Below are 13335 nucleotides of genomic sequence, written 5' to 3' on the forward strand. Positions count from 1 at the left end.
TCAAAACCAACTATTAGGTTGCTCCTAACTTTGTGATTTATGCTCTACTTTTTGTTAGTCATACATAACTAAATTAACTAATGGATTTCACATTATTACCGTTCAACAACTTTTTTTTTTCTTTTTCTTTACCTTCTTTTAAGATGACGTTGTAGAATAATCTAAATCTCTTAACTTCAAATAACTCAAACCCACCCCCACCCCACCCCAACACAAAAACTAAAGAAACTAAAGAAAAAGCATACACACATCATCACCTCAAAACCATCTCTCCTGTCTCCAAACACATAACACATTACATAAGCAACGCTAGTTCCCAAAGAAGAAAAAAAAAAAAAAGAAAACTCAGACAAACAAACACAAGAAACTTAAAAAAACTTCAAACTCTCCATTGCACACACACACACACACTTATCAAGAAACTATGAACATGAATCCTTCTGATCAACCCATTAATCTCCAGGATCACAACAACTGGCTCACCTTCTCTCTCTCCAACACCACCACCACCATCTTACAACCACCACACGCCGCCGCCTTACACCACCACCACCACCGTACTCTTCTACCACCCTATATAACCCACACACACACATCTTCAACCAAAACATAGAACAACAATCTTTAACTAATCATTTTTTATCTTTTTATCTTTTACAGATGATGCAGATGTTACTCCAAAACTGGAAGACTTTCTCGGCGGCTCTAGCGGATCTGGTCATGATGTGTGTCAGTTTTCAGATGAATCTCAGCAACCCCATGACACAACATCAATATATGATTCTGAGTTGAAGACAATAGCGACTAGTTTTCTTCATGGGTTCTCATCGGACAACCAGCAGCAACTGGCGGTGACACCGGCGCCGCCACAGCAAGAAAACTCTCCGGTGAGAAAGGCTGTTGATACCTTTGGCCAACGTACTTCTATTTACCGTGGTGTTACAAGGTAAAATATTTATCAAATATTAGTTGGATAATCTAGTAAAATCGTAGCATATATGTAACTTAAATTATGTGTACTGTGTAGCTATAGATGGCAAAAAAAAAAAAAAAAAAAAAAAAAGATAAGTGATCAAGAAAATAAAATATGTTGCTTTGATGAGTAAAACATAGTTTCTAATAAATTGCTTTAATGTTTCTGATTTTTATGAAAATTTCATTATTTTAGGGTTGATGTTTAAAATGTTGAAGAAAATAAAATATGTTGCTAGGATGAGTAAAAGATCATTTTTTGTTTTGTTATTATTGGTAACAAATTGCTTTCTTTAAAACGTTTATTATCATAAACAATATAATAAACCCTAAAATGAATCAAAGTATTTTATGAAGATCATTAATTGTTCTATCTATTAGTGGCCAAAAATATGTTCACGAAAATAAAATATGTTGCTATATAAAGAGTAAAATTCGTTTTCTTATAAATAAATTTATATTTTATAATTAGTTGCAAATTCTTTATTTTTGTAAATGTAAATCATCTTATTATTTTAAACAATTAACCTAAAGATATGAGTAACAGTATTTTAAAAAGATTATTAATTTTTATTTTGCATAAATGTTTTGTAGGCATAGATGGACGGGGAGATATGAAGCTCATTTATGGGATAATAGTTGCAGAAGAGAAGGGCAAAGTAGGAAAGGAAGACAAGGTAACCTAAACAAAGATAAATGACTATATACTGCACCGGCTAACATGCGCCATTATAGCTACCAAAGATCCGAGTCAAATCTTGAATAAATTTATTTCATTTATAGAAACCAGGTTCTTATCCCTAGAAAAACAACGACCCATAAACGGCTCAGATTTTGTGGTTTTTATAAAACTACCGGCGGTGATAGCTTTGCTATTTTTAATCACCGGAAATGTGTATGGCGGTTTAGGCTAACGTGCGCCTTTTTGTTCCTTTTTTACAAGAACCCTAATTTAAACATCTTTTTTGTTTGCTTTTGTTGCATGTACTGATTGATTGGTTGAATCTTCAGTTTACTTGGGTGAGTTTTCGATCTTTTAATCTTGAATCTTTTTCTTTAAAATTATTATCTGCATGCAATGTATCAGAGATTCGGAGACTGATCTTTTCATTTGTTTACATTATTTAAATTATCGAGTTGTTTTGAAATTATTACTACTGTCAGTTATCTTGTCGAGTATGTTCAAATGGTCATAACTTTCTAAATTATATTTATTTTTTTTAAACGACAAATAATTTATGCCACGACTCGTGAGAATGCGGTGGCAAAAACCTATACTGTTTTGCGACAAAATTTAGTGACGGTTTTTGGTTTTTACGGTCACAAATCTCGTGGATACGACAAAGAAGATTTACTAAGTTTTTAATCTAAAATAAATCAGGTGGATACGACAAAGAAGACAAAGCAGCTCGAGCTTATGATCTTGCAGCTCTTAAGTACTGGGGTCTGACCACCACGACAAATTTTCCGGTACCAAATTGTATTAGTTTGTATTTATTTGAAATTGAGAGCTTTTTATCGTTGCAAAAATCAGAAGCTTGATGTTTATTGATGATTCAGGTTTGCAACTACCAGAAAGAGATTGAAGAAATGAAGAACATGACTAGGCAAGAATTTGTTGCTTCACTTAGAAGGTAATTTAGTGAAACTAGCATTTTCATATCGCTACCGTTCGATTGTGGATATATATCATCTAAATCATTGGAAAATTTGCAGGAAAAGCAGTGGGTTTTCTAGAGGAGCCTCCATTTATAGGGGTGTCACAAGGTAATTAATATGTTTGTTATTGTAATTTTTAGTAACAACTTAATGTGAACTTTTAAATGTATATTGAAACAATTATCTATACATGTTTAGTTGGTTCCCACTTTTTACATGAATATTACATTTTTTTCATTTTAAATGTAAATTTGCACGGGCAGTCCTGTCCATTGGCCGCCCGCCCACCCATAGCATAACCGAAGCATTTTCAACTAAAACTTCCATTTTTTTTTCATAATAAGTGTTTGTTTGAGTAGTGAAGTTGAAATCTAACGGTTTCTAAAATGCAGGCACCATCAACATGGACGTTGGCAAGCGAGAATAGGACGAGTAGCCGGAAACAAAGATCTCTACCTCGGAACCTTTAGTGAGTCTCCTTCTACTAAGCGATCATGTGTGACTATCAAGTCAAAAAGCTTATGTTACTAAGCGTTCGGATCTGCAATATTGCATATTAAGCCTAATTGATTATTACATTATTGCAAATCTGAATGCTATGTTTTGGTATTCAAATGTCATATCAGGAAACATTCAATTAGACCAATAAATTCGTTAATTTCTTCAGGCACACAAGAAGAAGCAGCGGAGGCATACGACATTGCAGCCATCAAATTCCGAGGGTTAAACGCGGTCACAAATTTCGACATGAGCCGATACGACGTGAACAGCATCGCCAACAAAAACCTCCCAATCGGTGGCATGTGTAGCAAATCCAAAACCTCAATGGATCAGACTGTGTCCGACAACAACCAAATATCCCTCAACCAAGATCTCGCCACAACTTCCGAACAACCACACTCGAACATCCTTAGCTTCGCCTTGCCCGTGAAACAAGACCCGTGCCCGGATTACTGGAATGCGGTCTTCGGGTACACTCAAAGCAATAGCTATCAATGTACAAGTACAATGCCATACGTCATGGAATACCCTTCAAGTACAACCAACAATGGGTACTACAATAGTGAGGTGATTCAACAAGAGAATGATAATGGTACTACTGTTGCTTTAAGTACTGAATCAGCAATTCCAATGGGTACCCCTGTAGGTTTGAATGGATCTAGTTATGGAAGCTGGATAGAACAGTCTTTTCACTCAAATCCACCAGCCAAGCAAAATCTCTCTGTTTTTCAGACACCCATTTTTGGAATGGAATGATTTGATTGGATGGGGTAAAGTGAGAGTTGAATGAGATGACTGATGAGGGGTTGCAGAAGTTGACAGAAGATAGTACTAACACTGAGTTCTTTGTATCATTAGTTTAGGTTATGTTTTTGCTTTACTTTTTTTCACTTTTTCTTTGGTTTTTTTGCCTTTTTCATCTTTGCTGACTTGCCTTATAATTAATAGAAAATGTTCTTCATATTGTTGTTTATTGTAGTGAGGATTCAACTAGATTTGCATAATTATCAAACTTTTAAGGAGTTGATCTCGAATATCTCTTCATAGTATTAATATGTTTACACCCCTAGATATAATACACACTACTATATATTGTACGTTATAGTGTTGTAATCGTGTTAATATATTCAGACCCCTAAATATAATACATACTACTATATTTTTGTACATGATAGTGATGTAATGCACGTGACACATAAAAGTACAATAATATATTTGAATGACTACTCTATTCTATCGTGAAATTAAATATTCAACTCGGGTGTTTTGTAGCCATTGTTGCTTAGTTAATGATTTATCTTCTAGGTTGATTATTTTTTTCAAGATCATAGCATTATCTATTTTGTGACAATTCATAATTTCGAGGTTAGCGTCTAGTTTCGTGATTTTAAATTACGTGTCATTACGTTTTACGTTTCGTTACGCGTCATTTTTATATGCCACATGTCGAACATGATTTAACATATACAAGTTATATAATAATCCAAGCTAACTAGTTAGCAATTCATGCATACATATTCCTTTCGGTACATGAAACAAACGACTTGAAACCAAAACCGTTAGCATGACTCAACCCGCTACCCTCTGCCCGTTACACCGCAGGCCCAAACCCTACCTTTCTCCTCTTCCCTTGCGGCCCACACAAACCCAAACTGCCACCCTTGATCTCGGCCCACATCGAACTCAAGCCCAAACCACCCCAAGCCCACCCTCATGTACGTGCATGTGTGTGTGCGTGTAATTGTAAATAATAAAAAAAGCAACCTAGCTCTCTCCTCCTCTCCCTCTAGGCGATCGACGACAGCAAGACACCCCCACCCGTCGCTACCTTCACTCTTTCGGTGCTCTCTCTCTCTCTCTCGCTCTCTCTCTCTCTCTCTCTCTCTCTCTCTCTCTCTCTCTCTCTCTCTCTCTCTCTCTCTCTCTCTCCATGCTGTTAGTGTATTTTTTATTGTTGTGGTTTGAAGTTTTATTTTATACATTGCTGCGTTTTAAGTTCTTAATGATCCTTGATGTTTATGAGAATACTTGTGAACTAGGACTTGCTAGAAATCGTGTTACAATGGTGGTTCGATTGTATAGGTTTGGTTAATAACTAGGGTTTTGTTTTCGGATTGAAACTTGTGTTTGGTGATAGTTTCTAATGTTCATGCATGATAGGTACAGAGTTATTTTGGTTGCGTCTATGTTTAGATAATGATTTTGATGTGCTACGATGATAATGTGTGGTCTGGTGTTCATGAGAATCAAGAATGATGCGTAGTATTATCGAATATGTTTGTATAGGCATATGTATATGAATTAGGGTTTATATTCTTAATGTATGAGCATGATAAATCTGATATAAACAACTTATAACCTACTGTGATTAATGTTTATATGTCGTGCGTTCACTGGATAATTGTTTACGGGATCGGGTAACGAAAACGGGAAGTTGTCCAACAGTTACAACTGATTTTAATCGGCTGTAACGGGGTCATAACATAACGAAAACTGGATTTGCTTGAGTTCAAAATGTAGTAATTTGAAATACTCTTCTAAAGGCTCTAGAATCACAATTTTTAGACTTCGCTTGATATTTTAAACAAATTATTTCGTTTAAGTGGTCAAAGCTGCATTTTTCTGCAGATTTTGTGTGTTGTGTTTTACGTCATGTCTCGGTGAATACTTGGAGTTTGTTCATGAAATTTATACAGTAGATAGTCTTAGGTGTCGGTACGAATCTCCAAGTGCAATCGCATTAATCGGGTAAACGAGGTTTTTTAAATAAATTTTTCCGTAGGCTGCAGTCAGAAAGTGACGAATCTGGCCAATGCATAGTAAAAGATTTTTTTTTAATTTTTCGGTAAAGATTTAGGCCTAAAAAAATTAACATATGGACAACCCCACCGAGGGGCACGTCCAAAAAGACCATAATTTTTGCAACATTGTAAGTATGGTAAACGAGCTTCCTAAAACAACTAAGTTTCAGTGATTTTGCCATGCATGATTTATAAAGCGTATAAGAGTCGAACTTGCTATTTTTGGTGTCCGAACTTGCTTAGTGATTGTATAAATAGAGTATGTCATGTCATAGGTTATATTATGAACATGTGCATGATAACCACACAGTAAAATAATTTGTGACGACTTGTACGCATGCTATTTACTAGATACGTGTAGGACTTGTGTGAATTACCTAAACACCCCCTAATATTCTTGGTAACAATAACAGGATTTGGTTGACCATCCTAGCTCGCACACCCTTAATCTGCCAAGCTAATATAAGGTGAGTTCACACATTTACTAAAAGCATGCATTCCCGGGTTTGGGAACTCCACTATCCCTGGATTTGGGACCACCTTGTATTCTTGGGTTGGAATACTGCTAAATAAATACCGTAGTTTACATTTCATATCTTTAACGTACTAAACGAAACTCTATGTGAAAAGTCTCTATACAATATATCGATTAGTTGTTTGGTTTAGCAAACGGTGTATTAGTTGATAGCGCTATTAGGTTCGACAAACCTCACACCGTGTTGTGAGCCGGGCGTGAACTATTGACCTTGACTTTATATCAATGACGATAAACGTTGATACGGGGCACAATAACTTACTATAGTCACGTATTCGGTACTACACAGTTTAGTAGCTTGGCCGTGGGTTAGACACCCCTGAAATGTTTTAAGAAACTAATGTATTTGAAAACTTACTTTTAAATCTGAAAGTGTGAACTTGCCAACCTTTGTTGATACACTTGTGCATGCTTTGCAGGACGTTAGGTACAACTCGGGAGCTTGCAACACTTGGAGTGTTTTGGCTGTAATAAACTATTGGTTTTAAGTTTACTAAACAATGTGGTTTTTAAATAATGTCTGGGTTTTTACATTTTGTTTCTGTTGTTGATTTTAACCGTGTTTTAGAAATTTAAAACCTAATCACTAATCGTGTTGATTGTGATGAATTTTAATAACTTTAATAATTGTTCAACATGACTAGTGACTTGATCCTGGTCAGTCGCACGCCTCGCGGTAAAAATCCGCATGTGGATTTTGATGGTGTGACAGATTGGTATCAGAGCCATTGGTTATAGTGAACTTGGTTTCAAACTTTTTGAGAAAAAAACAGTCTATAACCCCTTTTGTACTGAGTAAGCCGCAATGACACTACACTCCAAAGTGCAAGTCCCAACATCTTTATTGCACAAATTACGTATGTGCCTACTTGATATTTGTTTATGCATTGCATCTCAGATATGTCTAGTTCTCAAGACCCAAAAAGTAAGAAACTAGTTGACACCAACTCACTCTCTTCCAAACCTAAATCTTTCCCCGGATCGAGAAGAGTTGAACGCGAGAAATGTCGCCTACTTATGCCTGATCTTGGTGAGTCTTCTAAGGGTGCCAGCAAGAAACCTCGTGAGCTAACTCTCGAAGGGGCGCTAAAGGAAATTCTACTGCTAAAGGAAAATCAGGTACTCATGACTCAATAACACAACAACCTGGTCGACAATTCAAGGAAGCTGCAAGCACAAGTGGTCAGCTTGCGCTATGACTCAGACCATAACCGCAACACGATTCTTGTTGTGAATGACAGGCTTACTGAGGCTCTAAAAACGTCGTAGAGCCCGAGGAAGGTCTGGAGGGGGAACCCGAAGAAGATCCGTATAAGGCACCGGAGGATAGTGACAACGAGGGATCCGTTGTCTCATTCGCCGGTGATAACAATTGACATCACCGTCTATCGCTTTTTCATTTCTTTTCCTTTCCACTTAACTTAGATGAGGATGGTTGTTCCTCATCTGACAATTAACACTGGATTTAATATTTTACTTTGAACACATTTGTGGAACTTGCAAAGGATTCTAATGAAAATGTTTATTTGGATATTATGTGTTATGGTTAAATCTTCTTTATTTAACTTATGCCATTATGATAAATTATATGTGTTATATCATTCTCATTTTTGTATTTTGTGAATGTAAAGACAATGAACGGATGTGGTAGAGGACGCGGTGGAATCAATATGACGCAGGGCCAGCCCTGATCAACGCGCAAGTCGCTGAGGCTCTGGCAGCTCACGCGGGAGGTAAAACAATCTTTTCGTACCATTTTAGGATGTTTAAATCCTATCTCCTTGTCATCCTATCTCTCTAATTCTAATCCGCCTCACTTTACGTTAGAGGTCAACCTGCTAAACCCCCTGCTTGTACTTTTAAAATGTTTATGGACTGTAAACCTCGTTTCTTCCACGATACCGAAGGAGCAGTGGGTCTATTGCATTGGATTGAGAAGGTAGAATCAGTTTTTGAAATGTGTAATTGTCCCGCCAATAGCCGGGTCAAATTTGCAACTGGTACTCTGGAATGGAACACGCTATATTGGTGGAACGCGCAGGTGCAAATGCTAGGCCTGGCAGCTGCTAATGCTACATTTTGGAATGACTTCAAGGATTTGCTGAAGGAGGAGTATTGTTATCGGGACGATAAACAGAAGTTGGAAGTGGAATACTACAATCTCAAGATGGTTGGTTCTGAGATTGAAGCTTACACCAAGCGGTCAAACGATTTGGCTGCTCTTTGCCCCAACATGTCTGAACCAGCATACAAGCGAATCGAAGTTTATCTCAAAGGTCTAGCCCTAGAAATTCAAAGTTTGCTGACCTTGGCCAACCTGCCTACGATTCAACGAATTATCAGACTAGCTCACAAGATCACAGACTAAGCGGCCGAGCAAGGCAAGCTGCCCAAATGGAACTCCTTAGTCCTTGACACTTCAACTGACAACAAGCACAAATGGGACGGAAATCAAGGAAAGGGTTCCAGTTCTACCCAACCTCCACCGCAACAAAGAAAGTTTGACAACAACAAGAACTCTAATCAGCAGTCTTCGGCAAATCAGGGTCAAGGTAGTTATCCGGGGAACTAGCCGAAATGTGACAAGTGCAACCTGCACCATTTTGGCCCATGCGAGAAGAACCGCTGTCAGCGGTGTGGAAAGCTGGGGCACACGATAAAAGACTGTAGAAGCCAGTTTACTATAAGGCAGAACCAACAACAAAGGTAGCCATCTCACTAGAATCATAGGCCACAATAGGAACCACAGGGCAATGGAAAATGGTGCTTCAAGTGTGGAGCTGAAGGGCATTTCAGGAGGGATTTCCCTCAACTAAATCAGAATCACAACAACAACAACAACAATGTCATCGGTAACAACAACAAAAATGGTGGGAATGGTACGAAGGGTCGAGCCTTTGTAATTGGCTCGGGGGAAGTAATAAACGACCCTAATGTGGTGATGGGTAAATTCCTACTTGACGATTACTTTGTTTCCGTACTTTTTGATTCCGGAGCCAATTTTAGTTATGTTTCCTTAAGTGTTAGTAAGCTGCTTATGTCTACTCTAACCCCTTTGAACTCTAAGCACATCGTCAAGCTAGCCAATGGCAAAAATATAAACGCGACTCACATCATCAACTGCTGCAAGCTTGAATTGTCCGGTCAGAGTTTTGATATCGATCTTATCCCTGTTGTTCTTGGAAGTTTCGATGTTATCTTTGGAATGAATTGGTTATCCCATCATCGAACCGAAATACTCTGTCAAGAGAAGATTGTTTGTATTCCGCGTTCTGGTGGTGAACCTCTTATTGTTCGAGGCGGGGGTGGTGATATTGTAGGCATAATCTCATACCTAAAAGCTCAGAAATGCATACGTAAGGGTCACACTGCCATTCTATGTCGCAATCCCCGACCCCTGCCCCGAAAGGCGGGCGGCCGCGAGCTACTCAGAGCTGGTGGTATCGGTATCTATTAATTTGGCAGTGGAATTTTCATCGGGAGCGTAGTTAGGAAATAGTTTATCAGAGTAGAACACCACATTTTTATAATTAATAAATACATGGGAAATTCCCAAGTTTCTATTACAAACATGTTTTTAGGGATAAACCCTAATTTATTGAAATAAAACTTCTTCTTTATTTAGTTAACTTTTATAGCCACTTTTCCTAGCCTTCAGTGCTCTCCAGGTGGCTTCTAACTGGCTTTTACATTTTGTTACCTGAAACGCGTTTAAAAACATTTTATCAGCAAGAAATACTGGCGAGTGAATCCCAGTTTAATCAAAACAGGTTTTATCATTTTACAGCATTGAGGGCAATCCAACAATTACATTTGTTTGTATCTACTTTAATTACCACCCACGGTACTGTCAATCCTGACTAGTGGTAATGTTACTACTCACAGTGTAATAACAAATTTTGTATACAAAACCCAAACATACCGACGATAATTGTAGAATACAAATACTCAATCACTGTTAATTATGAGGTAAAAACAATTGAGGTTTTGTAAAAACAATTTACAAAAGAGGAATTACTCACAAAAAGGGTTTACAAAAAGAAGGATTAACTCACATTGCTAATTTAGGTATTTCCTTGTGACTTCCTGGTTATAATCTATTAAATTAAATAATGCATACGCGTTAGTATAATTACCTAATCTTACATTAGCTATACCCTCCCGGAGATAGAACCCCAACGACTGAGTCAGGCAGAGCCTTGACATGCGTTACGGAGCACTAGATCGATTAGGCAGCGTATCTAATACGTAGCCGGGGGTTATTGTCACACCCTGGCTTTGCGGAAGCGTGGTTAATTTGGTGTGACTTCTTAATACCATAGCTTAACCATAACAAGCTATATGAATTTAAAATCATGCAAAGTCATCCATTGAAAATAAAATTGTCAAACATTGTCTAAATGGGTAAACACCCAACAACCATTACTTGTCTTAAACAGTACAACTACTACCATAATGCAACATAAATAAACATGGTTCAGAGGCTATGGCTTGTCCAGGAAAGAGCCATAAACCTTGAACCCGGATGACTCTGAAACTAAATGCAGCGGGAAATCCTGCTAAACCGTGCCAGATCCTTAATTCCCTGAAATACATGTAAGTTGAAAAATCAACAATAATGTTGAGCGAGTTCATGCGAAAATGAGTAAATAAACCTTTATCTTTATCAAAAACCCTGGTATGTAGCAAATAAGGAAACAAAAGAGATCACCAATGGGTTGCAAGTCCACTGATATGTGTGAAGTGCAAGTAGGGATGACTCAAACCTAGCGGATTTATGCGTCGGGCACTAAGTCACCCCGAGGTCCGTTCAGCTGGACCTGGGGCTGGGCTCGCTACACCCAGATAGATCTACCGCTCCTGTCCCTCGGTCCTCAACGAGGATTAATGGCCTCAAGTTTCTGCCTACCCACTCACATGATCTAAGTAATAACCCTCCTTATGCTAACCATACCATGTATAACATATCCATAATCATTGTAACATGTATTTCACCCCCGCAGTTTATAAAACTGAAAACAGTTAAGAGAAAAGGGGGACATGAACTCACAGTGAACGCGTCACAAAATCAAGCAATCCAATATCCAAATGCTGTGCAACGACCTACATGTGCTAATTCTATTAGACGGATGGCCGTGCTTTAGCTTCATAGATTATATTTTTGGGAAACAGTTAGTCAACCGTTTCGTATATATATTTGATACGCATTCTCCTTCCCAAGGATGGGGGAATTAAATACATGTATACTTATATTATTTTATTAAGTCCCACTTAATATATTTTATTTCTTATTCCAAAATATATTTATTTTTCTCAAAAATAATATATTTCCTTTTTCTCATAATATTTTCCCAAGATAATATATTGACAATATACGTGCTTATGAATACTTCCGAATAAAGCGTAAGTTACGTTTTGGTGATTAGGTGGTAATAGAAATTACCGTTGTAACTTATATGTTTGCCGTGAAGGCGTTTGTATTATTTCGGGCTTGACAAGGTTAGTAAATATTATTTTTACTCTAAAAATAATATTTATACATTTTCACAAAATAATCATAAACAGTGAGGTGACAAAATATATTTACCGAATAAATATTTATCACTTTTAGTTTTGTGAAAATCCCACCTCCGATTATTTATAAATAAAGTTGTGGCGAAAATATATTTTTGAAAACATGTCAAAGTAGTCTAACACTTGTTAAATAATTCTAAGTGTTAGATTTTTAGAAAATTTCGCCAGAGTTTCCCCTGTAACTGGAGGTGGCCACGCTTTCAAGCGTATCATTTTCTTTTACAAATCATCTCAACAATTTATCAAATCAACCAAATCAATTTTCAACACTTCAAATAGAAGACTAGAATGTAAAACCGCGTTGTTTCATGAACTTGTAGTTTTTACAAAAACTACGGTGTAGATCTCGTTATTTTTAGTGGATCTATATATAGCATAACTTAGTCTTGCAAAAACCTCGTTTTTGGAACAAATCACTTCTTACAACTTCCCGACAATTTTTGTAAACATTGTTATTTTGTCGGATCTTTTATTCTACAAGTGTTTCTACACTTGTAGTTTATAGAAATCGTATTTGTTAACACTTTATCCATTTTTATAAAAACATGATTTTCTCGACACCCGGTCCTACGAATATACCACTTGTACATACGTAGATCGGCTTGTTTTAAATACTATTTTTCACATTAAAACATTTTTACACAAGTTCATGTTTCCCGTGTGGTGGAGTTTCACCTTTTAACCCTTGTACCAAAGAAACCAGTGTATGTCAAGATACGTGATCCTAACAAAGTCGGGTTAAACGATGATGAGAGCCACCACATCATAGATCGGGCCATAAAAACCAACATATTCAAATACTACGACATTTACACGCGTTTTGAGCTTTTATCCAACGATATTCACGTTTTAGCAAACTTTAAAGTTCCATTAAGCGGGTTACCGACATTCAACCGACAAATATCCTTTTAACCACTTTAGATACGACCAAAAATGAGTTTTAAACGTTATACCTCTAGCTCGGGGCTAGGGAAGAAACTAGTCGAAAACTGCGTGGATAATAGCAAACGGTAGAGGTCCTCCGCGCTCCGTTTGTTCCGAGCTCCGTTGTACGTAACCACCAACACTTGTATATGCTTGGAATGTCAAGACTTGAACCGAAAAACGGATGTGAGGGTGGTGGTGATCTCGGCCGAGAGGAGGGAGAGGGAGAGGGAGTGGTGGTGGGGTGAAGTGTGTGTTTGTGTGTGTGAGAGGTAGTGAGGTATTTATAGAGAAAGTCGTCTCGATCCTCGTGCAATCCAATATAAAATAATAAAGGTGTACTCCCCGGGTCCCACTAGTTGGCCGATT

General features: G+C 37.5%; 1 protein-coding gene across 1 annotated transcript; it reads left to right on the top strand.

The window, feature by feature from the left end:
- Nucleotides 1-228: 228 nt before the first annotated feature.
- On the top strand, nt 229-4093 carry LOC110877472 (AP2-like ethylene-responsive transcription factor AIL5). Its single transcript, XM_022125618.2, has 9 exons — nt 229-557; nt 661-946; nt 1567-1649; nt 1984-1992; nt 2354-2442; nt 2533-2606; nt 2689-2739; nt 3024-3100; nt 3299-4093. Exons 1-9 carry the CDS (start codon nt 425-427, stop codon nt 3886-3888), a joined length of 1392 nt encoding a protein of 463 aa, XP_021981310.1. The 5' UTR covers nt 229-424; the 3' UTR covers nt 3889-4093.
- The last annotated feature ends 9242 nt before the right edge of the window (nt 4094-13335 follow it).

The sequence above is a fragment of the Helianthus annuus genome, chromosome 9 (genome assembly GCF_002127325.2).
Source record: "Helianthus annuus cultivar XRQ/B chromosome 9, HanXRQr2.0-SUNRISE, whole genome shotgun sequence".
Lineage (NCBI taxonomy): Eukaryota > Viridiplantae > Streptophyta > Magnoliopsida > Asterales > Asteraceae > Helianthus > Helianthus annuus.

Excerpts from the sequence above, each read along its gene's own strand:
- LOC110877472 (XM_022125618.2), top strand. The coding sequence starts at position 425 with ATGAACATGAATCCTTCTGATCAACCCATTAATCTCCAGGATCACAAC. Across the intron at positions 2,443-2,532 it reads CCACCACGACAAATTTTCCG|GTTTGCAACTACCAGAAAGA; the intron begins GTACCAAATTGT and ends TTGATGATTCAG. Across the intron at positions 2,740-3,023 it reads ATTTATAGGGGTGTCACAAG|GCACCATCAACATGGACGTT; the intron begins GTAATTAATATG and ends TCTAAAATGCAG.